General features: G+C 35.3%; 2 protein-coding genes across 2 annotated transcripts; both read right to left on the reverse strand.

Moving 5' to 3' along the window:
* Window positions 1-429: 429 nt before the first annotated feature.
* On the reverse strand, window positions 430-1,356 carry LOC138377526 (olfactory receptor 4N4C). Its single transcript, XM_069462542.1, has one exon. The coding sequence runs from the start codon at window positions 1,354-1,356 to the stop codon at window positions 430-432; it is 927 nt and encodes a 308-aa protein (XP_069318643.1).
* A 10,265-nt stretch (window positions 1,357-11,621) lies between these two features.
* Window positions 11,622-12,706, reverse strand: LOC138377533 (olfactory receptor 4M1). Its single transcript, XM_069462555.1, has one exon. The coding sequence runs from the start codon at window positions 12,605-12,607 to the stop codon at window positions 11,666-11,668; it is 942 nt and encodes a 313-aa protein (XP_069318656.1). The 5' UTR covers window positions 12,608-12,706; the 3' UTR covers window positions 11,622-11,665.
* Between the last annotated feature and the right edge of the window lie 14,964 nt (window positions 12,707-27,670).

Below are 27,670 nucleotides of genomic sequence, written 5' to 3' on the forward strand. Positions count from 1 at the left end.
ATTTGGCTTTTGATGTTTTACAGTTTATTAATCTCTGCCTAGAATTTTGATGATGTTGCTCTAATCCACAGAAGAAAAAATTATAGATTAGCCACTCCCTTACTTAAAATATTAAAATATATTTTACTGTAATTGAAATATAATAGACCCTTATCTCATCCTAAAAGACCTTAGTGATCCGATCATACAGATACAAAAAATTTAACCCTCTAATCTCTCTCACTTACTCAGTATATCCCAACCACTCTAGGATTTCTTTTATACTCTTTAAATGTAAAAGATTAACCTCTCATTATGCATAAATCTTCCTACATTGCCTGCAATAGTACCTGAATAATGAGAGGTACTCAATGAAAAACGGTATTTGTTAAATGAATGAATGAATCCAGCCAGAATTCTCGCTTCTCAATTTGTCATTATAAAATCCATTCAACAGACCACATGCCGACTCAATAACCTCTTCATGGAAGTTTTCACTTCCTGGTTTCGAAGGGTGTAAATCACAGGGTTCATCAACGGAAAGATCACTGTGTGGAAGAAAGAAACCACCTTGTCAGCTGGTAAGGCCCTGAACGGGCGAGTGTAGATGAAGATGGCAGGTCCAAACATAAGAAGAAGAATAATGACATGAGTGGTGCATGTGGACATGGCCTTGTTCTTCCCTTCAGAAGCTGACCTATGAACATGGCAGAGAATGACTGCATAGGAGGAAAGAAGCCCCAGGAAGCACAGAAGGGTCATCAGGCCACTGTTGAAGACCATCAAAAGCTCCACCACAAAAGTGTCAGTGCAGGCCAGCTTGATGACCTGTGGAACATCACAGAAGAAGTTATCCAGCTGGTTTGGGCCACAGAAAGGCAAGCGGAGGATGAGGGCCACCTGGATAATGGAGTGGACAAAGCCCCCAAGCCACAGACCCAAGAGCATTGCATAGCAGGCTCTGGGCCTCATGACAGAGGAATAGTGCAAAGGCCTGCAGATGGCAATGTAGCGGTCAAAGGCCATCACCACAAGGAGCAATCCCTCCCCTCCTCCAAGGAAGTGCAAGAAAAAGAGCTGAGTGATGCAGCCTCTGTAGGAGATTACCTTCTTCTCAGAGAGGAAGTCCACCAGCATTCTGGGAGCCACAATGAAGGAGTAGGATGCATCCAGGAAGGCCAAGTTGCCCAGGAAGAAATAGAGGGGAGCCGTGAGCCCTGGGTCTGACCTGATGGTGAGGATGATAAGAAAATTTCCAGGGAGGATGATGAGGTAGAAAAGTAAGATCAGCACAAAGACCAGGAGTTGGATATCTCGAGACTGGGTGAGACCAAGGAGGATGAATTCTGTCACCACTGTGTTATTCTCAATCTCCATCTCCTCTGCCTACAGAACATCAGCGAATAATGAGTTTTTTTCTAGTCTCTTTCATCTAGTTCTTGAACTGAAAGCGAGATATGCCACATTTATATTATACCATCTCTCTCCACAATCTAAAAAATCTCTTCTACTTTTATGGTTTTATATTTCAAAAGTGGCGACTGACACCACAGTCTTTCTCCTGCTTCAGTCCTGTGCTTCTATTTAACTGTTCTGTCCTGTGGGACACTGGTATGCCACTGCCCTGGATTTGTTCATGATGTGCATGAGGCATATGAAATTTTTTGTAACTTTGAAAAAATTTAACCCTAGTTCTCAAAGTTTTCAGGGCTTTTTGGAATAGGGGATGCAATGGGATTGACAGCAAAGAGGAATAACAGCACTTTTTAAGGTGACAGAAATCTTCCACTTTTTATTATAACTATTACGTGTCTATTTATTTGCCAAAATATATTGAACTATTGAACTCTACAGCAATTGGTACAATTTGTTATATGTAAATAATACCTTAGAAATGTTGATCTAAATAATTTTTTAAAAACTGTACTTACTAGAAATATTTCTATTTTTTCTATAGAACATCAACCCTTCAGCCTGGTCTAAATGAAAGACTCTTGGTCACTCTGGAGAAAACAAATCCAAGGCTTATCTGGGTAGTGGTTTCCAAATTGAGAATGTGCTCACTCTAGAGGCTGTACATAATAATTTATTGGTATCAAAGCAGTAATTGTAGAATTTCTATACACATATTAGTGTATTCCATTCTTTGAACTTCTATTTTTGAAAGTTTTATAGTTAGGTAGAAATATAGTATAGTTGAATACAAAATATACAAAGAAAACTCAAATGTTGCTGGAGCATGATTGAAAATAGTGTGTGGTTGAGATAAAACAAATTTAAAAGCTAAAGACTCTTAAGCTAGAATTATACACTACAATGTGGTACAGGACAAAATTTCACATGCTTTCAGTTACACAGCACATTTATTTTTTAAAAAATTTTGTAGAATATAGAGTGTAGAGTGGAGGGAAAGAGGTTCATTAATTTTAACTGAAATGGGAGACAGAATTAAAGAGGAGAGGGAAATAAGAAACTCCCAAATTAAGAAATTAAAGGAAACATTTGCAATGGCATATCTATTTGAAACATCAAAATATCTGCTTTTGTATATCTAACTCAAATAGATTAATAACAGAGGTTTTCATATATAGTTAAAATTGGTATTGTTTAAGAGAAGTACCTTACATCACATAAACACATACATGTGTATACAAACGCACATGAATGCACACGCACACACACACGCACACTGTATGCTAAGCAAAACCAAAGTATAAAAATTTACATATGGTGCCATCTTTCTTCTTTTCTTTCTTCCCTTCTTTTTTCTTATCTTTTTTTTTTTTTGCATTTAGCCATGTTTTAAATTTAATATTTATCACTTCCTCTGTGCATAAAACCTGCTGTTAGAAAGGTCAATCAGGAATCCTTCTCTAGTTACTCCTAAGTTGTGTAAATCTTGCATGTAAGTATGCAATTGATTATTTCACACTCTCAAAAATTGATGATGTATTTTGGTCATAGAAGAAATTTTGTAGTATCTCTGAGGTTATAGGTTATAGATTTTACGTTCTTGCACTGTGCCTTGTATTTCATTCCTTATCATCCACTTCCATTCTCCTATTGAGTCCTTAACATAACGGACTCACTACCTTCAGACATCTTTGATTCTGCTGTTCCTTTTGTGTACCTTCCTCTCTATGCTCCTTTGTGGTACCTGTGACTCTCACATCATGCTCATCAAGGATGCAGAGATGGAAGGTACATAGTCATAAGATGCATATTCCTCAAGGTAAAATGAAATCCCTGCAAAAAAAAAAAACAAAACAGAAATCTTTGCACAGACAAATTTTCTATCCTAAGTATATAAAGAGAAGGACTGCTGTTGGTGGAAATTGAAATAGAAATCTGAATGCTTTCCACTACCTCTACCCTACATTTTCATTTCAGCTTATACCAAAATTCATCTGATGTTTTCAGTGCTGGAGCAGCACAGAGGACGGAAGAGTGATGGAGTGCACACACACATGCCATGTAAAGGCTGCACTATGATCATGCTTGGAGTCAGGCTTTTGTTAGGCAGCTTATGGAGCCATTGTTTGGAGACTTGATCCCCATCCACAGGCACTAATTCGCCCATTTTTCTTCTTTATATTTCCTCATGTCTCCTTTAAAAATGTTTCTTTTATTATCTTACACTCTCTTCTCACAAAATATTTCTATACTTTATTCATATATGTGTATTTCATTTTCTTAAGTTATATTTTTATATTTGAGTTGACTTCTTTCTCTTTCTTATGTTATCTTTTCTCTTTTTTTCTTATATTTGTTCTCTAACTATTCCCCTTTGCTTTTCCCCCATCTCTCTATCTTATATTTTTTCTCCTTTGTTCCTTTAATTTCTCCATATTCATTTAGTTTGCAATGTTTTTCACTCTCTTTTCTTGTCTTCTCTATTCATTTCTCCTTTATTGGATCCAATGTTTGTCTTCCCATTCATTATGAGAAACCTCACTACTGTTTTCTTTTGAAACAATAGTGAGAACAGTAGATGAAGTCCTTTCACTCCAATTATTCTAAAGATTAAAATGTTTAATTCACCTTTCAATACCAAATCATTTTTCTTGAACAGTATCCTCCTTAAAATGTACTTCATATGACCACTTAATTATTTCCCATTCTCTCAGATATTTTGTCTGTTTGTAACTGATCTTAATAAAAATGGAGTTATTTACCTTTATGCCCGAAAGCAATTTCTCATTAATCCACCCTACCAGTGAAAATATGTTTAACTAACTTCCCCAAATAAGATTGTGACATCTATTAATATGTGCTATTTAGTTTGTAACCCACAGGCATATGGAATTACTAGTTTTTGTATGTTTTGCAAATTGTGGATGAAGTTAAAAGAGAATCCTTACATATTTAGCTGATACCAATGTCAATGATAGCTCTAAAAGGCACTAGACAAATATATGGAATTTTTAGCCTCTAATGCTCTTTAATGCCATGATTTCTAGGCAAAGTTATAAAGGTCATAGACAAAGCCCTCATTTAGGCATCTCTCTATCTGGGTTTAAGTTCTTCCTCCTACAATTTTTTAACCATAAGAACTTGGAAATTCACTCAATCTCCCTTAGTCTGATGGAGTTCTTTAGTATTATTATCTTACTGTGTTGATTTGAGAATCAAATGAAATGAAGATGATAACAATAAGCAGCATCTTCAAGTCTGGCTAACCCAAAACTAAACCATGGAACATGTAGATGTTAAAAGGAACTTTAGTTTCTGAGAAGTGATATAGATCCTCAGTCCCTGCCTTTGGAGTTAATCCCTGGGGTAACGGTTGCTGTGTAAATCTCAGAGATTACAGTATAAGAATTTATGGAGGTTTCACTTCAGCCAGCTACCAAAGCTCCAGATTTGTATATGGTAGTACTATTTTTAAAAGGAAAACTAATCCCAACAAGTGTAGGAACTAATTAGAGCTAGTCTGCAAAATTGTGAAGTTGGTGAAGATTTTCTCTGCAGCCCTCAGCCTGGCATTTCTGCACTGATTGTGATGCCTGTCCCCTCACTTCTTTCAGTTAATATATCATACGTAAAATTTGAGACCAACTATTAACATTCCTAAGGCAGTTTTAATAAAGGCATTATATATTTCCAATAAAGTAATTCTGTATCAGGAGGAACAAGAACTATATTATTGAAAACAGGTAAAAGATGCTGCTGTATTATTGAATTCAGACCTCACATCATTGTCTATTTCTGCTATAATTCTGATCTTTGCATTCTAAGACAGCAGATTTCCCACACGAACAATTGCAATATCTGTTTCCATTTCTTCCTTCTTTCTGTCCCTTATAAATACGAAGAATAACAAAAATATTTACCTCTCTCGCAATCCAAAACTACTCTCACACAGCCAACATTACTTTCTTCTAATGGAAGGAATTATAACTGATTTTTTCTGCCTTTTCTCTTAAATATCTCTTCTCACAGAGGAGTCTCTTACACTTTGAAATACGCAACTAATTTGTGATGCAATGGAGAATGTACTTTGGGAATTTGAAGGCTAACAAAGCTGCAGAACACTTTCCATGGGAATTGTTATAATGCCAAGATACAGTCAAAGAATGAGACTGGAAATACGTTAGGTACAAATAGTCAACTATATATAAGTTAAAAAGCCACTATGTCACTTGTGAGTTCTAAAATCAATATTCTATCAGTTGCAGACATTATAGAATGTTATTAGGTCTGTGAGGGTAGAAATTCAAGGGAGGTTATTTTATTTCTTACATTATAATTAAAAAAGAGAAAAAGTATGTAACTGATAGTAAATCACTGATTCATCGGGAAAGGAAGTAATATGATCAAGTAGGTAGTTGTTAGATTCAACATATTTCTGGTGGCAAAGAGGTAGGCAAGGAGAAAATAAATGATGTTCACAAAGACTTCTTATTGTAGGACGGACTAATTCCTCAAGAGAAGGTGTCCTCCTAAATAGACCCCACTGTGTTCTTGGCATTTGTTGTTTTCATTTTAGGAATAAGTGTCTCCCATGCTCCACTAAATCTATAATAAGGAACTATGAATATTTTTAATTATATATTACTAAACAGAAGAAAATTAAGAATCACGTAGTAGAAAGCAATGCAATTTAAATTTTAGTAGATTTGTTTTTGTTTTAAAGAGAAAGATTTTTTCTACATCAAAAATTAAAGTACTAAACATAATTTTTAAATAAATACAATGCACAATCAGACATATTTTGTTCTAACTTATGCCCAATTTGGAAAGAGAGAAGGGGAAGGAGTGGGAAATGGGAAAAAAAGAAAAAGAGAACAACTCCTTTGAAACTGAGATATATTGAGAACTTTTCGTTTTGTTTTCAATGTCTCTTAATCTCTTTCACTTTTTTTTTCTGACTCATTTTGTCTCTGCCCTGCATAGTTCATTTCCTCATCTCTATATTCTAGGTTACTGTCTCTCTCTGGTTGTTTCTGATTTATAATTAATTACGTTTATTGAATTTTTAATCTGAATCCAAAGTTCTCATTGTTTTTCTTATGATTTTCCTATTCATTTTATAGTATCTTTATCCTTATTGATATTTTCAATCCCTTCTTTATTTCTTCAAATGTACTGAGCTTACTTAATTTATACTCTATAGCTCTTTTGTGGTTTTGATCTTTCTGTCGATTGTCCTTCTTGCTGTCCTTCATGAAGCCTTGCTTTTTTGTGTGCTCACTGATGTCTGACTGTAAGCTGTTATTTCCTGAAAGTTTATCTGTAAAATATTTTGAGTACTGAAATGAACACAGGATCCTCCCAAGGATATTGGTGTTTCCTTCTTCAGGAGGCATTACAAATCCAGAACCAGAAACTGAAATTATCAGCTCATAGTGAAATTCAAAATCAAAAAATATGTGTGAGCCCATTTGTGGTTCATTAATTTTCCTTTTTTCTCTTTTGTGTCTTTTGGGTGATGGACTTTTTTTTTTTTTTTTTTTTTTGGAGACAGAGTGTCGCTTTGTTGCCCTGGCTAGAGTGAGTGCCGTGGCATCAGCCTAGCTCACAGCAACCTCAAACTCCTGGGCTTAAGCGATCCTACTGCCTCAGCCTCCCGAGTAGCTGGGACTACAGGCATGTGCCACTATGCCCGGCTAATTTTTTCTATATATATTTTAGTTGGCCAGATAATTTCTTTCTATTTTTAGTAGAGACGGGGTCTCGCTCTTGCTCAGGCTGGTCTCGAACTCCTGACCTTGAGCGATCCACCCGCCTCGGCCTCCCAGAGTGCTAGGATTACAGGCGTGAGCCACCGCGCCCGGCCTGGGTGATGGACTTAAAAAAAAACTATCTCACCACTACGCTGAGACTATATCCTTTGGGACATCAGCTAGTTTTGGACTGTATCACTGGGTGAACATATCACTGGGTGAGTTCTGGGCTTTGTCTCCTATTCATCTCTACCCCCACCTCCAACTCTTGTGGGCTTTTAACAAAACACATATCTTCATAGTAAAAGCTGATTTCTGTTTATTTCTCTGGGTTCCCCATTTTATTTAATTTTTAGATTTTCAATATTCTATAACGTTTGAGGATTTTTGCCAGCTTATCAAAATATTTCAAAAGATATTTATCTAACGTGTATTTGTTCCTAGTGAGAGATCCAGGAAAGCTGTCTCATGTGCTGCTGGATGGAAACAGTGTGCAGTTCTATGGTTTCTGAATTGTTGCAGCATGTAACACTTCGTATGGCTCTGCCATGCGAATCCTCACGTTAGTTTTGGTCTTAGGTGTATAGTTTAATATAGTTTAATAAATTTAATATTATTTTAAATACAGTAATTCCCCCTTTATCCACAGCTTTGCTTTCTGCAGTTTCAGTTACTCATGATCAACTGCTGTCAGAAAATATTAAAATAGAAAATTCCAGGAATAAACAATTCACAAATTTTAAATTGCATGCCATTCGGAGTAGCGTGATGAAATCTCGACCTGGCCTGCTCTGTCCTGCCAGGGATGTGATTCATCTCTTTGTCCACATTGTATACACTACCTGCCCGTTAGTCACTTAGTGTCCGTCTGGGTTATTCGATCAACTGTCATGGTATCACAGTCCTTGTGTTCAAGTAAACCTTATATTACTTAATAATTGCTCCATAGTGCAAGAGTAGTGATGCTGGTGTATTGTTATTGTTATTCTATTTTATTATTATCTATTATTTTTAATCTCTTGCTATGTCTAATTTATAAATTTAACTTTATCATAGGTATGTTTGTATAGGAAAAAACATAACATATATAGGGTTTGGTGGTACCTGCAGTTTCAGGCATCAGTTGGGGGTCTTGGGATGCATCCTCTGCAAATAAGGGAGGCCTACTGTATCATGTATTTAGTAACCAGACTTTTAGGTTTTTAGTCTTCACACGGTTGACTAAAGTTTGTTTTCTGATAATTTTCAAAAAAGTTCTTGGAAACAACATCCTCAGATTTTCGTTGTCTATTTAAAACTATCTGTAGCTTTTTTTGTTTAAATAAATGCCAGTTTTACTGGATATAAAATCTGAGGGCTACGCTTATCTGTCTGAAGAATTTTGTAGCTTGTGCCCTACGCCCACCTCCACTTACTTAATGACAGTGGGTTACATTATGGAGTAATGCATGATAGGACAATCAGCCTGCCTCCAGTGGGACAGGGGTGAGACTTTATAACCCTCGTTAAAGGAAACCCCCAAATCCCTGAGAAAAACAATGCCAGTGGTATTTGGGGTTTTTTTTCCTTATATGTTCATACATTTTTAACTTTTAATGAACACATATTATTTCAATAATTAAAAAACAGGAGAACTTTAATTTTGCTTAGATGATAAGGTTGTTTTTTTACCAGATGTAATAGTAAAATCCATCTTGTTAATGTTGAGATTAGCAAAAAAAAAAAAAAGAAACACAAGATGGATGCAACTCGAGTTCTAACATCTCACACAAATCTGTATATAATTGAAAGTATAATCACAATGTTGGGCTAAAAATAATTCATTCAATCCAGATACAGCTACTTTTAAAAATGGAAGCTCAGCATCAGTTTTGGAAGGAAGTAGAAATAGAAAAGACTAAAAAACCAAAAAAATTAAAAGACATTAGAAGTAACCGAGAAGAAATATAGAAGAGTTATGTGGGAAAAAGAAGTTACAAGGCAAATTTGATATTTGACTTCTGAGGATACTGCTTTATTTGAGTGTAGTACTGCAGGTGACAAGATTGTGTATGAGGCTGTTTAATGCCTCCTTCTCCTACACAAGCCTGCCTTATCCCTGCTCATTATGTAATTTGTGTCAGAATTTCTCAACCTGACAGAGTTCTTCAACTTTGGCACAACTGCTATTTTGAGCTAGAGAGTTTGTGAGGGTGTGGAGCAGGGCGGGAGTTGGGGGGCCTGTTCTGTGCCTTGTACGATGTTTAATTATACAAGCTGCCAATAGCAATCCCTAGTTGTTGTTTTTTTGTTTGTTTGTTTTTACTCCTTTCCCTCCCCTCCCCCATTTGAACAATCCTTAGTTGTGACCACCAAAAATGTCTCCAGGCATTGCCAAGTGTCCCATGGTGGGGTGGGCCAGTGAAATTGCCCCAGTCCTCATTCCAATCACATCCTCCATGAATCAGGCTACATTATTGCTTACTAGTTAGAAAAAAGTTTTCCACTTTTCTACCAATATTAGTTTCTAATTTCAGATAATATTTCTAAGTAAGCAATTAGTTATCATGCTACTGTTTTTATGCTTTTTTCTTTTTTATACCTAACTTCAATATTTTGAATAAACATCCTCTGTGGTAGCAGTATACTGGTATTTGAAGAGCATACCAAGTCAGTGGTCTCTTTCCTAAGAATATTAATCCTATTTAGATGATGAATAAGTGACAAAATGAATAGAAATCTTGCTGGTTTTGATATGGAAAATGACAATAAGGTAATATAATAAAATCTAGAAACATAATACATAATTTTTATTATATATATATATCTTTTGTACTTTACATTTTTATGCTATGTTACAAAACATTAGAAAAGTCTACTATTTTATTCATTTCCAAGTGACAAGAAGTCAATCCAAAATTCAGGAACCATAACTTCAATTTGTGTCTTTGGGTTCCTAGCAGAGAAGCCACATAGCATTGGAGATGGAAGAAGGTCATCATAGGGAAAATTTCCCAAACATTATGTTCCATCTTTCCATCCTGTGTACCTGAGGTACACCAAGACTGGTACAAATCACCTCCTCGATTAATAAACAAAATCTCTGTAGACAAATAGTAACTCTAAGACTATTTTTACCGTTTATTTATATATATTCATTCCTGACGTTGACAAGAATCTATTTCCCTCAAAGTCTAGTAATATTCCATCATCAAATCAAATCAAAGACCAAAAAGCTCAATGCACACAATGTGCTCTCGCCCTTTGGTGGAAAGGCTCCCTAGTTTTGAAACTGAAAACTTAAATTTAACAAATAAACATATCCTATGAACTCAAATACTCTAATCTACCTTTTACAGTCTGAAACATGGTGAATAATTGAGTTCTCTGTGTCAGGAAATAGAAATTTAATCTCTAATAGATAATTCATTAGAGGATCGTGGAAATCAATGTATCTAGGTCCCTTCCCTGTGCACTAAGAAAAATGACCATTGAGAAAGAACTCTGCTTTAAATACTAGCAAAAGCAGCACCCTACTAATTTAAGTTTAACATTAGAGGCAGAATTAGCAAATACAGAAAACATACAAAAGTGGCAAAGGAGATAATAGTTTTTTTAAAAACTATTGGTATTTGATTGCTGAGGATATTGGGTTATGTGAATGTAGTACTTCTCCTATACTAGCTTGCCTTACTGTTTATTTGTTGCTAGACAGCTAGATGTCTATCAACCCCAGTCAATTTAGAACCCTTTCCTCCCATGGTTCCTTTCACTCTAAAGAATGTAAGGAGAGAGTGTCTATGAAAACCACTAGTTGGTTGGAAGCATCATCTGGAATGAGAAGAATTTCATGTAGTAACCAAACTAATCTGTGTTCTGAATTCATAAAAATTGTTTCCATAATGTGATAAAATCTTAAGTTCTGTCACCAATACTACTAAATGGCTACCACCTAAAATACTAGTTGAAATATCTTACATAATGAATCCTCGGTTTTCATCATTAACTCTGGGAAGAGAAAGAGATAAAGGACAAACAAATAATCTGTTTTTCCAGGTCCAGGAAGATGATTTACCAAGCACCATCCCACTGGGCTAACATTGAAATATGACAACGATATTTAACTTGCTAATTTGAAGCTAAGCATTTATTTGCTGGCCACTTATTTCATGTTTATAATGAACATGTCTCCTAGGTCTTACTTATTTTTTTATATCTCAATACGTTCTCCTCCCAGCCAGAGCCTCTCCATGGTAGTTATTCAATGAACAACTAGTGAAAATGTGCTTTATCAGACCATTATTATATTTCAAATTCTGATAATGATCTGCCAGAAATTTCAGTTGGGTACAAGTAAATTTATTTTCATCTTAATGCCTTTGGGTTTTTTTTTTTTCCTATAAAGAGGAATAGAGGAAAATCATAGTGAAATTTTAAAAACACAGATGAAAGGAAGTGAACATAGCATTATTACCACTTCAAAGTCTTCCTACTTTAGGGCAATGATCCTCAAGAGGGTTATAAAATATAACATTTATCTTTCACTTCTCTTTACATAAAATATACCTGTTGACCAACTTCCTCATGGCTGTCTTTACTTCCTTGTTTCGCAATGTGTAGATGATAGGATTAAGTAAAGGGAATATTACCGTATGGAACACAGACACCACTTTATCTAGGGAAAAAGAGTCAAATGGCCGAGCATAAATGTAGATGGATGGTCCAAACATTAGCACCACAATGGTGATATGAGAATAGCAGGTGGACATGGCCCTCTTGGTACTCTCACCTGAGCCTGAGTGTTTCTTGAGCATGGCCAGAAGGAAGGCATAGGACATTAACAGAGCAATGAAGCACACCACGGAGATCAGACCACTACTAAAGATCATTACTAACTCCTCCGGGAAGGTGTTGGCACAGGCAATCCGGACAACCTGTGTGATGTCACAGAAGTAACTGTCTAACTCATTGGGGCCACAGAAGGGAAGTCGAACAATGAGAGCCACCTGTATTATAGAATGAATGAAGCCCCCCGTCCAGGAGAGAGCCACCAGGATACAGCAGAGACGTCGGTTCATGATGGTAGCATAGTGGAGGGGGCGGCAGATAGCAGCATAGCGGTCAAAGGCCATCACTGTGAGCAGGAACATCTCTGAAGCCCCAACAAAGTGCAAGAAGAAGAGCTGTGCGATGCATCCTCCAAAGGAAATTATCTTCCTCTCCGCAAAGAAGTCTACAAGCATTTTAGGGGCTGTGATGGAGGAGTACCAAATATCAAGGAAGGCAAGATTAGCCAACAGGAAATACATGGGAGAAGTCAGATGGGGGTCAAGCCTGATGGTGCAAATGATAAGAATATTCCCTGGAAGAATGAACAAATAAAAGGATAAAAATATAACAAATAGGACTAGTTGCACCTCCCGTGTTTGGGATAGACCAGTGAGAATAAATTCTGTCACCATGGTATAATTTGCAGGTTCCATTTCTTCAATTAACTTTTTTCATAATATTGCTATGAAAAATAAAGAAGTTATAATTATTTCAAGTAGCATTTAACTTGGGTTATATCATTGCTTTCAAAATTGTCATCTGTTCCCCATGATTAAGATTGCATATGGATATATTTGATCATCCCATTTTATATGTGATAAACCAAGATAGGAAAAGAGTAAGTGATGACTCTAAAAATTAGAAACATTAAAATATATGAAGTATGGCACATATCTGAAACCCAAATCTCAGCTTGTTAATGTCATAAAATTCTATTTTTTATGAAACTTGGCAATGTACTAATCCTTCCCCCAAACACCTACATTCGTAAGCAACATATGCAGCTACTTCTGAGTTTAGCCACATTTTAGACTGGCAATCAGAGATGAAACCTGTTCTTTCTAGATCTTTTTTGTTACCACCTTGGAAACTTGCAGTCTAATATCCCATATGTTGATCTGGCAGTATTTCATTGTAATCTATAAAAGAGATCTCAAGGCTTCATGAGTAGTGAATAGACATTTTTTTTCCATAATCAAAACTTTTACAGCTTAATCCTTGGTAATAAGTAACCACGCACAATAAAGAGCAATGCAGGGCCCTACATGAAAATAGATCTTCTGGCTGTGACCAGATCCCTCAATACGCAATACTACCCTGACCAAGAAGTTTCCCCATGATATCAGGAAAGTAGGAAAAAGGTGTAGTGATCTAAGAAATGGGTATGCTTGCCACCCAAGCTGACCCTATACTGTTTGACTCTGCCATTTCAAAGTGGCAGTGGGAATAAGATTATTTCTAAAATTTTGCTTAAGATCCAGTATTGAACCTGAAACTGCTAGATAGAACAAGACCTGTCAAATAAAAAGGAAATAACCATTCACTTTACCAAATGTGCTTCCTCTTTTAAGTAAAGTTAAAAACTGCCATACCAAAGTAAGTATTTATTGTAACCAACAGCAAATACAAGAGAGTTGCTTGTTTTCTACTGATGTGATATTTTGTAATATTGCCTCTCCTCAGTGTTCCTTAAAAAAATTAAATATTAAAAAAAACAAAAAAAGTTAAGGATCTATGAAACCAAATAGATGTGACAGTGTCCAGGCACTTGTGGATGCTATGCATACTTTTGACTAAAGAAACAGAATGTTGCTTCCTTGAAACCTGTGGGCTCAATTTGTACATGATTTTGAGAAACACAGACATATGACTTCCAATATGTTATAGGAACATTGTATTATGAAGAAGGGATGGTTTATTACAAGTAGACATGTCAAGAAAAGACCAGTGTTGTCCAGGAATCTAATAGCAAGAAAATAGGCAGAAAGACAGAAACACTCAGAAAGTCAGAAGTGTGAGGCTATTTAGAAAAAGAGGAAAATATCTCTATCCCCATGAATTGCCCAGTGTGGGCCTCAGTGAGTTGATTAATCATGTTTAGTAAGAAAGAGAAATTTAAAATTTGGTTTAGAAAGAGTTTAATCAAAAGAAAGATAATGCTGCCAGTTTTAAATACTTAACTTTCTTAAAAACTTGGTTATCCAGAATGACATATTTCCTAAGATTCTAGAAAGCAATGGTTTTACTGTGCTTATCTGGAGGAGACATCCCATAGCCTTCATAACATCACAGCAAGTACATAATTGTAAACTTGCAGCATACTAACTCATTACATTCACTGATGAGTAAACTCTGAATTTTCGACAATTGAAAAAATCTCTACCAAGAGTGTTTAGAATATGATTACTCAGTTCATTTGTACATTTTGCTTTTGAACAGATGGAAATGATTAGGTTATTTGTTCTTAATTGAATAATTGTCTTCATTATTGAAAGGAGATGAATATTTCAAAGTAGTAAATACTATTATAAGACCCTGAGCTTTTCTCTTTATTTCCATGGAAGACAGCGATATGATAATTCTGATTATTGTCATACAAGTCACCCCTTTCTCTTCTGTCCTATTCCGTACCTATCCCACCAAAGAGGAAGTAGAAAATGGCACTAATCTAGAAAGAAAGAATTTAGGCAAATGAGTGCTGTCTTGGAAAAACAAATACATATCAGGTAGTATGGAATAGAAAGGGTCATTTTATCAGAAAGTGTCAAAGAGATTTCTTTTTTTACCTCAATGTTCAAGATATGACATAAAATTGGAAAGTAATGATATATACTTTGCATTAAGAACCAAAACTAACCTCATTTATTCTTTATGAAAAAACTGCAGAGCATTCACCCCTTCTCTTTCCTCCACTCCTCACAACCATCAAGTGGGAAAGAGACATTTTACTGGAGTATCTCAATCCATGGTCAGGCAGGCAATCAAACCCCCTATGCCCCAAGCTAGCAGTGCCCAGCTGCTACTCACAACACACACACACACACACACACACACACTACTAAACAATGCCACTTCCTCAATGAAGGACAAATACATATTTTCCCTACATTACCTTGACACCATGGCCTGAAATATCATAAAACACACAGTTCTGACTGGCCAGCATTTGTCATTTAACACATGTCAACAGAAAGCTCTCTACACATGATATTCAAGGCTCTACCCCAATGTATAGCTTCTGTGTCACTTCTATAAATTATTCATTTGTTTATTCAACAAATATTTAGGGAGTATCTGCTATGTGTTAACTGCTGAGACTACAACAATGAACAGGAAGATCATTTCTGCCTCACTAAACTTCCATTCCAGAAATACAGACAGATAAGTAAACAAACAAATAGTAAATAAATAAATATAAATAAGTAAAATAAAATAATTACCACTAGTGATAAAAGATAAGTAGGAAAAAAAGATTAGTATAGAGAGAAAATGGTGGTGGAAGGGTGGTGTGTAGTGAAGGAGTGTTTCAGAAACGCTTCTCTCTGAATTGGTGCTGTTTCATTGACTTTGAAAGTTTGGAGGAAAGCATTTTAGAGATAGAGAACAGCAAATGCAAAGGCCCTGTGGCAGGTAAGAGTTTCTAGGAACTGTAGGAGGCCTACACCTAGGAAAGGCACAAGAACAGAATAAAGAGATAGCCAAAGACAACATAATGTAGTCCACAATAAGACAATTAGATTTCAATGGGTTCCAATATATTTTAAAAGAAAACCCAGGAAATAGTTTAACAGGATTTTCAACTTAGAAATATCACCCTGGCTACTATGTGGATAAACTCGAGTGAGACAAGATTATAGGAAAAAATTATGTCACTTAAACTAAAGATACAGCAATAAAATGCATAGTTTGTTTAGAAAATATTTACAAGATGCAACTGGCAAAATTTAATGGTGGATTATATGCTGCTATTATCATACTACCAAAGGCAGCTGGAAATTGAGCTCTATGATGGCTTTAAAAAAATGTCTTTATACCTTCTGTATCTAAAATGAGGTTCATCCAGCACATTCCAGGTCCTTATTAAAATTTAGCTGAATCTACTATCCATATTTAGGTATGCCCTGCCTTAGCACACTCTAAGAAAGGCTGGGAATTGTGCCAGGAAAACCCAGAGCAAGAAATTATGTTTGTGGGTAACTCTCGGGGGAGATAAGCCAACCATGGGGACTGAGTTAGGGAATTTCTTTCTAGGGCTGCCATTTAGGAGGCCATATCAATTCCAAACGAGTGCTTACCCTTGGAGCAGACAGATAACTTGGTTAAGAAGGTTTTATTTTATCTTACATCCACTCACCTACTCTTCCCAAGTTTCTGTATGCAAGCCTGCTCCTCTTTTAATAACATCTAGTGACCTCCTAGTCTTAATCTGCAGGGATGTAGTGTCTGGAGGATGCCTGTGGAAATACCTAGGTGTACAGGACCCCTCCTTGTAGGTGAGTGAACTGTGAACTCTCCTCAAGAGAATCAATGCTTTGGGGGAAAACAAGAGTCTGTGTGATGTTAAGAAGGTCATTCAACCTTCCTCTACAATAGTTTCTTCCTAGCAACATGAGGGATTTTAACTAGAATTTTAAGGAATATTCTAGCTCTAAAATTCTATGATTCTATGAAAATAAAAATAAATTGAGAGTAAAAGTCTCATAAAGGTACATTAAAATGATGTGGGTGACAATGTAAAGAAACAGTGATAGAATATATGCATTGTGGATACATACAACACCGGAAAGAAATAACTTGGATTTTCCTGTTCTTAAGATATCAAGCTCACCTGTCTTATTCTGTGATATGGTGAGGAGGGAGTATACAAAAGCATTTCCACCATATACATGAGTATATGGAGACCCAGGGACCTCAAATCTTATAAGTAAATGAATAGCAGAAAGTATGAACATGTAGTAATATTGATTTTCTGTATACATTTTTTCCTACAGTAAAATAGGCAAAAAGAAAACATTAGGATCAGAGAAGGGCTGATCTCAATATGAGAATTTTTTGAGGATCATTTTCTGCTTACTTCTCTTATAATAAACTTAGATATGGAGTGTTAGTGCCTTGGTTCTAACCACAGCTGAATCCCTTATTAGCTTTGTAACCTTGGGCAACTCATTTACCTCTGTCTGCCTCAGTGTGTCTCATCAGTGAAATGGAGATGATAATAGTACCTACCTCAAAGGTATTAATGTAATGATTAATGCATATAAAGGTCAGAAAAATATCTTGCACATAGCTTATACTTAATAAATAATAATAATTTTTATTATTTTCCTTTGTAAAGCAGTAGGTTTAATCGGGAAACTATCATCCTAACATGATTTCCAAAATACTGGCCTTTAATATCTGTTCACACTTGTCTACCCCAACTGCTATGCTTAGATCTGGAAAGCTAAGAACAAGTCTAAGAAATATATTGGAGAGGGGGATGAGAGCCTCTGACTTCCAATACCACCATCTCCACACGTTTTCCCCAGACCCACACTTCTATGTGACAATTGATAAATCACTATTATTAAATCCTCCAGTAACTCTCAGAAGGCCTTATTTCTAAAATGTCTGAAATTTCCTGTGAATTCTTTATGAACAAGTTCCATAGAAATATCATATTTCTATGCCTCCATAGTAGTACTCTATTTACATCTCCAGTAAAAACTTTAACTTATTATATTGTAATTTTTCAGTTTATATATATATATAGAGAGAGAGAGAGAGAGATAAGGTCTCACTTTTTCACCCCAGCTAGAGTGCAGTGGCATCATCATAGCTCACTGCAACCTCCAACTCCTGGGCTCAAGGGATCCTCCTGCCTCAGCCTCCCAAGTATCTGAGACTCCAGGAGCGTGCCACCACACCCGGCCCTCAGTTTGTATTTTGATGAAAATATAACAGAAACTCAGAACCTCTTGGAACATGTCTAATTTATGTATCTGTCTAGTGCCTAAGGTAGGTTTTAGCACACTATGGTCCTTAATATCTGTTTATTCGATAGATGAATGAATGGGTGGATGATTAAATGGATTTTTAGATGAATAAATAAATGAATAAAGGACTGAAAAAATTGTTAAATACTTCTAAATTTACTTGTTTTATTAATTTATTTAATCTTTCCTGACTCTGCTTCATGACTCCTGATTTTGTTTCCTGGGATTCTCTTTTTAAAATACCTGTTCCACCCATGTTACTTTCAAACAAGAGTCTCTTTGCTTTTAAGTTTCTCTTTTGTTTTTCTATTCATTTTCAAAGTTGTTACTCCAACCAATTCCAATCCCTTCCAAATGAAACATCTCAGGCCCCACCTGTCCCACTCCCTTCCCAGGGCTCAGCCTGAAGAGCCATCCTAAGAAGTGACTAAAGATCTTGGTGTTTTTTCCTGACTTCTTTTCAGCAGTGATAGAATTCAAAATTTTAGTTTATTTTAATGATTTGGCAATATCTGAAGACCCATAAATCAAAACAGCCTTCTCTTTCTAAGCTTGTTTAAGAATGGCTCATTCTGTAAGTATCAGATGACCAAGGTATCTTCTCAACACCCTATTCACCGCTGAGTTTAAAATGCTTTATCTGTTGAGATCAAGCCAAAGAAGGAACAGTTTGTCCACTAACTCCATGGGCAAGACCTGCTCTATGTTATTACCACATTTCCCTAAGACATTTCCTTGCGTGAGGCTTTCTGCTTCTTACCACACTCTCTGAGCATTTTACATAATCATTACCATCATTACATCCATCTCATTGTCTCAAAAATAAAGTGGTTTATGTAAATATTTTAACAACATTCCACCTACCCATCACTGTGTCAGTCTTGGTGTTGTGAGGGATTGTGGGGAAGGGGTAGAAGATGCCTCTTCCCCCATCCACAACACAGGACTTTCTCGTCTGTATTTAGGTATACACCAGTTCCTCCCCTGATGTAACAATGAGCTAACTAGCACGATGGGCTGTAGCTGCAAAAATCACTTCTCTGGAGGCCAGGGAAAGTCAGGTAGGAATAAAATCCCCGAGGGAATAATTTAAAAGTTGGAGTGTACTTTATCCAAGGAGCATAGAAACACAAATTTTGAGTTGCACAGAACAAAGAAAATGGCTAATTTCCCAGGATTAAGGGTGGAAAATGTTATGATGTGCAGTATGTCCTCTAGAGTATGACATGCATTTCCAATTTTACCGTCCTGAAGGATTGTATCACGTAGAGATGCTGGATCCTTGGGAAAATGTAGATCTGTCCAAATCCAATATTAATACTGCATACATTGCTTGAACAGTGTACCTGCATTTACAAAGAAGGCCATAACGGCTAACCCCTTAATCCAAACTATATTTCTAACTTTATTCAGTGTCTTCTACATGTGCTTAATGATTACCTACTATACATCAGACACTATACTAGGCACCAGAAAACAATGATGAACAAAATAGAAACAGTCCTTATTTCCATAAACCAACCTACAGTTGACTCTCCCATCTAATCCATATGTAGTAAAGTACGATTTAGTTCATCACACATTCACTTAATATTTATAGTATTAAGTGCAAATAGTTGTCTATACCTCTCACCTAAAAATAGCAGGTTTGTACTGGCAATTACCCTTATATGTATGAACGTTGTGGATCCTAAACTAAATCAATTACACGAAAGCAGGAATTTTGGGGGGCTAACCACCACATTGACCATAGTAAATAGTACACTATAAATATTAAGTGAATGTATAGTGAACTAAATTGTTTTTTACCACATACACAATCATCAACCCCACAGCCTCACACATTTAATGATTCTCTTATGGAGTCTACTTTAACAAATTAAATGTTCTATGATAACAAATAAATTTGGTTCTATTTCAATTTTATTCTATCAGCCTGATCTCCCATCTCTTTCATAAATTGCTCTCCTAAAATTAATTGTGTATTATACTCTCAATGGCCATACTTGAAGGTTGTGAAGTAAAGACAACAAAAGTGCTCATTAATATTTTTCTCTCTTTTTTTTTTAATTCAGGATATTATGGAGGTACAAACATTTTGGTTACTTGAAATGCATTTGCCTTGCTCAAGCCAGGGCCACAAGCATGTCCTTGCCCCCTACAGTGCACCCTGTCTCCATTAGCTGTGGATTTACCCATCCCACCCGCTCTACCCATCATCCCGCTACCCCTCCTACCTGACTGGCACCCAGTGAGTATTACTACCATGTGAGCACCTTAGTATCGATCATTTAGTACCAATTTGATGGCGAGTACATGTGGTGCATGTTTTTCCATCCTTGTGCTACCTCACTTCGAAGGGTGGGCTCAATCTCCATCTAGGGTAGTATAAGAGGTGCTACATAGCCATTGTTTTTTGTAGTTGAATGGTATTCCGTGATATATACATATATATACCACATTTTATTAATCAACCTATGTATTGATGGGCATTTGGGTTGTTTTCACAACTTTGCAATTGTAAATTGTGCTGTCATAAACATTCAAATGCAGATGTCTTTATTATAGAATGACTTTTGTTCCTTTGGATATATGCCTAGTAGTGGGATTGCTGGATCAAATGGTATTTCTATTCTTAGCTCTTTGAGATATCTCCAAATTACTTTCCGTAGGGGTTGTACTAATTTGCAGTCCCACCAGCAGTGTAACAGTGTTCCAATCTCTCTACATCCATGCCAGCGTTTGTATTTTGAGACTTTTTGATAGAGGCAACTCTGACTGGAGTTAGGTGATATCTAATTATAGTTTTGATTTGCATTTCCCTAATGATTAGAGATGTTGAGCACTTTTTTATATGTTTACTGGCCATTATTCTGTCTTCTTTTGAAAAGTTTCTGTTCATGTTCTTTGCCCATTTATTGATGGGGTTGTTTGATTTTTTTCTTGTTGATTTTCTTAAGTTCTATATAGATTTTTGTTATCAGCCCTTTATTGGATGTGTAGAAAGCAAATATTTTCTCTCATTCTGTAGGTTGTCTATTCGCTCCAAGGACAGTTTCCAGGGCTGTGCAAAAGCTTTTTAATTTGATCAAGTCCCATTTGTTTATTTTTGTTGCTGCTGTGATTGCTTTGGGGTCTTATTCATAAATTCTTTACTTAGGCTGATGTCTAAAATCGACTTCCTCACATTTTTTTTCCAGAGTTCTTAAGGTTTCACACCTTAGGTTTAAGTCTGTTATCCACCGTGAGTTGATTTTTGTGAGAGGTGAGAGGTGGGAATCCAGTTTCAATCTTCTGCATGTGGATATCCAGTTTTCCCAGCACCACTCATTGAATAGAGATTCTTTCCCCAATGTATACTTTTGCCTGTTTTGTCAAAGATTATGTGAAAATATGAGGATGGTTTTATATCTGGGATCTCCATCCTATTCCAAAGGTCTATATCTCTCTTCTTGTGCCAGTAGCATGCTGTTTTGTTTACTATAGCTTTATAGTAAAGATTGAAGTCTGGCAGACTGATGCCTCCCAATTTGTTCTTTTTGCTTAAGATTGCTTTGCCAATACGAGGTCTTCTCTGGTTCCAGATGAAGTGTAGAATTATTTTTTCTAAATCTGTAAAGAATGATGGTGGTACTTTGATAGGGATTGCGTTAGTTCTATAGATCACTTTAGGTAGACTGGACATTTTAACAATATTGATTCTACCAATTCATGAGCATGGTAGGAATTTCCATCTGTGCACATCTTCTGCAATTTCTTTTCTCAGTGTTTTGTAGTTCTCCTTTTAAATATCTCTCACCTTCTTCATTAAATATATTCCTAAATATTTAAATTTCTTTGATGCTATTGTGAAAGGTATTGCATCTTTGATTTCATTTTTGGCTTGACTGTTATTGGCATATATGAATGCCACTGATTTGTGTCCATTAATTTTGTATCCTGAGACTTTACTGAATTCGTTTATCAATTCCGGGAGTCTCTTGGCTGAATCCTTGAGATTTTCTAGGTATAATAGCATATCATTATCAAAGAGTGAGAGTTTGACTTCTTCTGCCCCCATTCAGACATGCTTAATTCCCTTCTCTTGTCTGATTGCTCTGGCAAGGACTTCCAGCACTATGTTGAATAGAATTGGAGATAGCGGGCGACCTTGTCTGGTTCCAGTTCTAAATGGGAATGCTTTCAATTTTTCCCCATTCAATACGATATTGGCTGTGGGTTTGTCATACATCAGCTTAATAATTTTAAGGAATGTCCCATCTATGCCTATTTTGTTGAAGGCTTTTATCATAAAAGTGTGCCGGATTTTATCAAATGTTTTTTCTGCGTCTATTGAGAGAATCATATGGTCTTTGTTCTTGCTTTTATTTATGTGGTGAATTACATTTATAGATTTGCATATGCTGAACCAGCCTTGCATCCCTGGGATAAAGCCCACCTGGTCATGGTGAATTATTTTTTTGATGTGCTGTTGGATTCAGTTTGCTAAAATTTTGTTGAGAATTTTTGCATCTATGTTCATGAGGGATATTGGTCTGTAGTTTTGTTTTTTTGCTACATCCTTTCCAGGCTTTGGTATCAAGGTGATATTGGCTTTGTAGAATGAGTTGGGGAGGATACCATCCTTCTCAATGTTTTGCAATAATTTCTGCAGTATAGGTATGTGTTCTTCCTTGTATGTTTGGTAAAATTCGGGTGTGAACACATCTGGTCCGGGACTATTTTTTCTTTTTTGGAAGATTTTTTATTGCTGCTCCAATGCCTGAGTTTGATATTGTTCTGTTCAGAAGTTCTATTTCCTCCTGATTAAGCTTAGGGAGGTTGTGTGTTTCCAAGAATTTGTCCATTTCCTCCACATTTTGTAGCTTTGGACTACAAGGTGAAAATACGTCAGTTTCTGGGAACTGGACTTGTTGCTAGAGCTTGTTCTTCAGGTACATTGCTGAGAAGAGGATTATAGAGACAGCCACACAGAATATGGAGTCTGAGTACTTCTTTTCCTACTTGAGACAAAAGTTAGAATAAAATAATCAATATGAGATTGATAGAAAAGCAATTAAGAACAATGGAAAAGGAAGAACACATGAAACATTCAACATTTAGAAACATTCTACATGAAAATAAAAAAAATACCTAGAGAGTTTTAAGATTCCATTAAGTATAAATAATGCTAATTTAATTACAAATTTTACAAGTCACCATCTTTTATTGCTTTAGCTAAACATTTATACAAAGTTTGATCACAAACATGATAATGTGTATCCATTTTTGTTTGTAACTATTTGATAATTCTTGAATTTACTATATTTTACCCAACATTAATAACAAAAATAATAAGATAACTAAAAGATGCCTAATTTAAAAAGTACAAAGGATTTATATTAATAAATAACAAGTCTTTACTAAAGTATATAAGTAATTTGAATGAATAAAAAGACATAATATGATACTGACCACCCAGAAGTAATATTGAACAATAGTAATTTTCCTTAAATTAATATGTTATTTTAAGTACAGTACAAATCAAATTTTCAAAAGGGTTTTGGGAATATTGACAAAATGATTCTAAATTTTAGCTGGAAAAGTGAATACACTAGAAAAATTAAAACTATTTTGTAAGGGCAAAATAACGAACTATAAAGATATCATGTGGTACTGTCACCAAAATATAAAGGTATATTGGGAACAAATACAGTAACACATCTGAGTATACTAGAATTTAGTAGGTGACAAAATAGATATTGGCCTCTTAAATTAATTTGGAGATGATAAATTATTCAATAAATTGTGTTGGAATAAAATATGCATATATATATATATATATACACACACACACACATATATACAGTCAACTAATTTTCAATAAAAGCACCAAGAATATACAATGGGGAAAGGATAGACTCTTCAATAAATGGTATTGGGAAAACTGGATATCTACATGCAATAAAAGATGAAATTGGACCCTTCTCTTGCAACATTCGCAAAAATCAATTCAAATGCATTAAAGAATTAACATAAGACTTCACCCCATAAAACTCCTAGAAGTAAATATTGGGGAAAAGTTCCTTGACATTGGTCTCAGCTTGACTTTTTTTGCTGAAAGAGAAACCTATGTAATGGGAGAAAATATTTCATATTGTTTATCTAAAAAGAGATTAATATCCCAAATATATAAGGGATTTTTATACAACTCATTGCAAAAAAAAAAAAAAAAAAACTTTTCTAAAAATAGGCAAAAGACCTGAATAGACATTTTTCCAAAGAAGACATACAAATGGCTAACAGGTATATGAAAAAATGCTCAAAATCAGTAATCATTAGGACAAATCAAAACCCAATTGTGATATCACCTCTCACCTATTAGAATGGCTACTATCAAAAAGTAAAAAGATAACATGGTCTGGCAAGGATGTGGCTGAAAGGAAACCCTTGTAAACTTTTGGTGGGAACATAAATTGGTACAGCCATTATGGAAAACGGTATGGGGATTCTTCAAAAAATTAACAATAAACCTACCATATGATATAGCAATCCAACTTCTGGATATATACAAACAAAATAAAACTACTTTAATATCTCAGAGAGACATCTGCACTCTCACATTCATTGCAGCATTACAACAATAGCCAAGATATAAAAACAATTTAAGTGTCCATCTATAGATGAATGTATTAAAAAATGTGGTACATATATATACAATGGAATATTATTCAGCCTTTGAAAAAAGAAGGAAATACTCCCATTTGCCACAACATGGATGAATCTGGAGGACATTGTGCTAAGTGAAATAAGCCAGACCCAGAAAGACAGATACTGCATGGTATCACTTATAGATGGAATCTTAAAAAAAAAATGTTGAATTCATAGTAACAGAGAGTAAGAGTGGTGATTATCAGGGGTGGGAAATGGGGAGAAAGAGGAGACATTGGTCAAAGAGTACAAACCTTCAGGTATAAGATGAATAAGTAATAGAGAACTAATGCACAGCATGGTTACTATAGTTAATGTATTGTATATGTGAAACTTTCTAAAAGAGTAGATCTCAAGTGTTCTTGCCACACACACAAAAATAGTAACTACATGATATGATCAATATGTTAGTAAGCTTAATTGTGGTATGCATATACCAAAATATCATGTATACCCTACATGCAATTTTTCTTTGTGAATACCTCAATAAAGCTAGGGAAAATATAGTATATACATGCAATAGAATATTGTTCAGCCTTAAAAAAGCCAGATACAGAAGGACAAATACTGCAATATCTCACTTACATGCACAATCTAAAATGTTCAAATTGAGAATAGAATGGTAGTTGGGATAGGGGGAGAGGGTAATGAGTTGTTGATCACAGGTTACAAAGTTCCCCTTATGCACGATGAATGAGTTCTGGAGATCTCATGTACAGGTGTCTACTGTACAGCCTCCCAAATGTACACTGATTTCTGAGTCCTTTCTCTTCCTCTTGTTTTACTGGACCACATAATCCCAAACTTCAAAAATAAAAAAAAGACACTCATGAAGTAAATTTTATAAATCTTTGCATGACTAAAAATGTTTGATTCTATCTTCCTAAATGATGTTTTTGTTTGTGTAGAATTCTAGGCTGAAAATCAGTTGGAGGTATTTTTCCACTGTACTCTAGGGTCCAGTTTTGCTGTGGAGCATATTCATGCCATTCTAATTTTTGCTCATTTATTTGTGGAATATATATTTTCTTTTTTCTTAATAATTTTATAATCTTTTCCATATTTAGGGTAATAAAATTTCATAATAATGTGCTTTGGTATTGTTTTTTAATCATACTGGGCATTCAGTAAACCTTTCATGTCCAGAAACTTAAGCCTTTCTGTTCTTAGAGATTTATTTTCATTGTTTCCTTTAAATTCATCCCTTCTGTTTTCTCTGTTTTCCTACAACATGTGAGTTGAATAGTCTGCCTCTTGACTTGATTCCTTATGTCTCTTGTCTTTATCCTTTCTACTTTCCATTTCTTTGAATTGTGATTCTACTTTCATGGAGACTTCTTTACTCCTATGACTTCTTTGACTACTTTTACTTCTTTCAATTCTCTCTTAAATTTTTATTTTATTTATTTGTTCCTTTTATTATATTTGGTGTATTAAAATAATTTTTCTCTATTTTTTCAAAGCATCATATTCTTATTTCAAGATTGCAAATATTTTCTCTCATTTATGTGAAGATATGACTTTTTTAAAGATTTTTTTCCTGGGTTACCTCTGATTTCACTAGATTTCTTTTGGCTTTCATAAAGGCTTACTTTGTTTTTCTTAAAATGTCTTATGTATGTCAAAAAAAATGATCTCTTAAGCTCTGGAACAATAGGTCAGAGCTTACTAATTGATAGACTTCTGGGCAGGGTTCCAGGAAAGAGGCAGCAATTCCACTTGTGATCTCCAAGGTCAGAATGTGACTTTATTACCATTCAGCTTCTTAAGCAAAGATGTCGATATTCTGTTTGTGAAGCTCATGCCTCTATTAGCATGTGGAAGTGAGGTGGGGAAAGACAGGGTTGGAAATTGAACTGTTCCTTTTTCTTAATCACTATTACTAGTGCTGAACCTCACCATCCCCCTGACCTGGTGTCCTGGCATCCCAAACATTTCAGGGATTCCAAGAGACAGATCTGTGCACTTCTCCTCGGTATTCCTCTCTGTTGCTACTTCAGAGCTAGCCTTCTCAACCCTGCCAATTCAGTTACTACTCCTTTGTCTTCTCTCTTCCAAACTTTTGTTGGAATCTCTTATCTGCAGCTAACTTCTATCCTGTTTTCTTTGTTCTTGCAGGTCTAAACCTTTTTTTCTTTGATATTGTTGTTGTTATTATTATTATGCTTAGATCTTAGGAGGGAAAAGGAAAACTAATGTAGCCTGCCATTTTAAATATAATTTCAGTGTGTTTATTGTTTATCTCAAAAAATTAGTTTTAAAAAAAGGATAGAATGACCCTTTTTACAAGAGAAAAGTATGTTAACGGTGCTCATGTTCAGAAGGGCTGAAGAGTAGAGAAATGATTTTGAAGAGTTTTCAAAAGTCCTGCCTGCCAGCTACTGTTAACATCATATTGTCCACACCCAGCTGCAATAGAGATATCTTTCTCTTATAATCCCATTCTTAATTATTGAATTGTAGGTTTAAAAAGCTTGAGACAGGTCAACGCAATATTTTGGCTGGGCCATACATAAATAATATGAGGTTTCTCTTACTAAGGAAAAAAAAAAGAAACAAAGGATATTGGGGTGACAACCAACTAATTCTGACAAGTATCTACTATGCAACCATTTCTATGCTATACAGGGCAAGTAGAAAAGAAGTAATACATATTACTTATATCTTTCATAAGTTGTGGAAATGAGATAAGAATACATTTTTAAAAAACAACACAAAAATCAAGGGATTTTTTAATTAGATACAGGATTGCTTAAGGCATACAGAAAATAATGTTGGATAAAAATAATCAAGACATTATTTGAAAGATATGAGTCATGAGACAAGATCCAAAGAAGTTTTTCAGAAGAAAAATACCTTTTCCAAAATATTGAGAATACCCACCTATTCTCCAACTTTACTAAGAACAGCACCAAAGAAAACGAGCTTATTCTATTTTGTCCTTTTAAAGAACTGAAAATAAGTTTAACTAAAAATTTATAATAAAACTACATCTCCTTAGTCATTTCAAGAGTTCAGATGTCAATTCATTTTAGTTGCTTTAGTTAATCT

This window comes from Eulemur rufifrons, chromosome 2, assembly GCF_041146395.1.
Source record: "Eulemur rufifrons isolate Redbay chromosome 2, OSU_ERuf_1, whole genome shotgun sequence".
NCBI classification, from domain to species: domain Eukaryota; kingdom Metazoa; phylum Chordata; class Mammalia; order Primates; family Lemuridae; genus Eulemur; species Eulemur rufifrons.

What these genes read in the sequence shown, in the direction of transcription:
- LOC138377526 (XM_069462542.1), bottom strand. Translation starts at nt 1,356, where the DNA reads ATGGAGATTGAGAATAACACAGTGGTGACAGAATTCATCCTCCTTGGT.
- LOC138377533 (XM_069462555.1), bottom strand. Translation starts at nt 12,607, where the DNA reads ATGGAACCTGCAAATTATACCATGGTGACAGAATTTATTCTCACTGGT.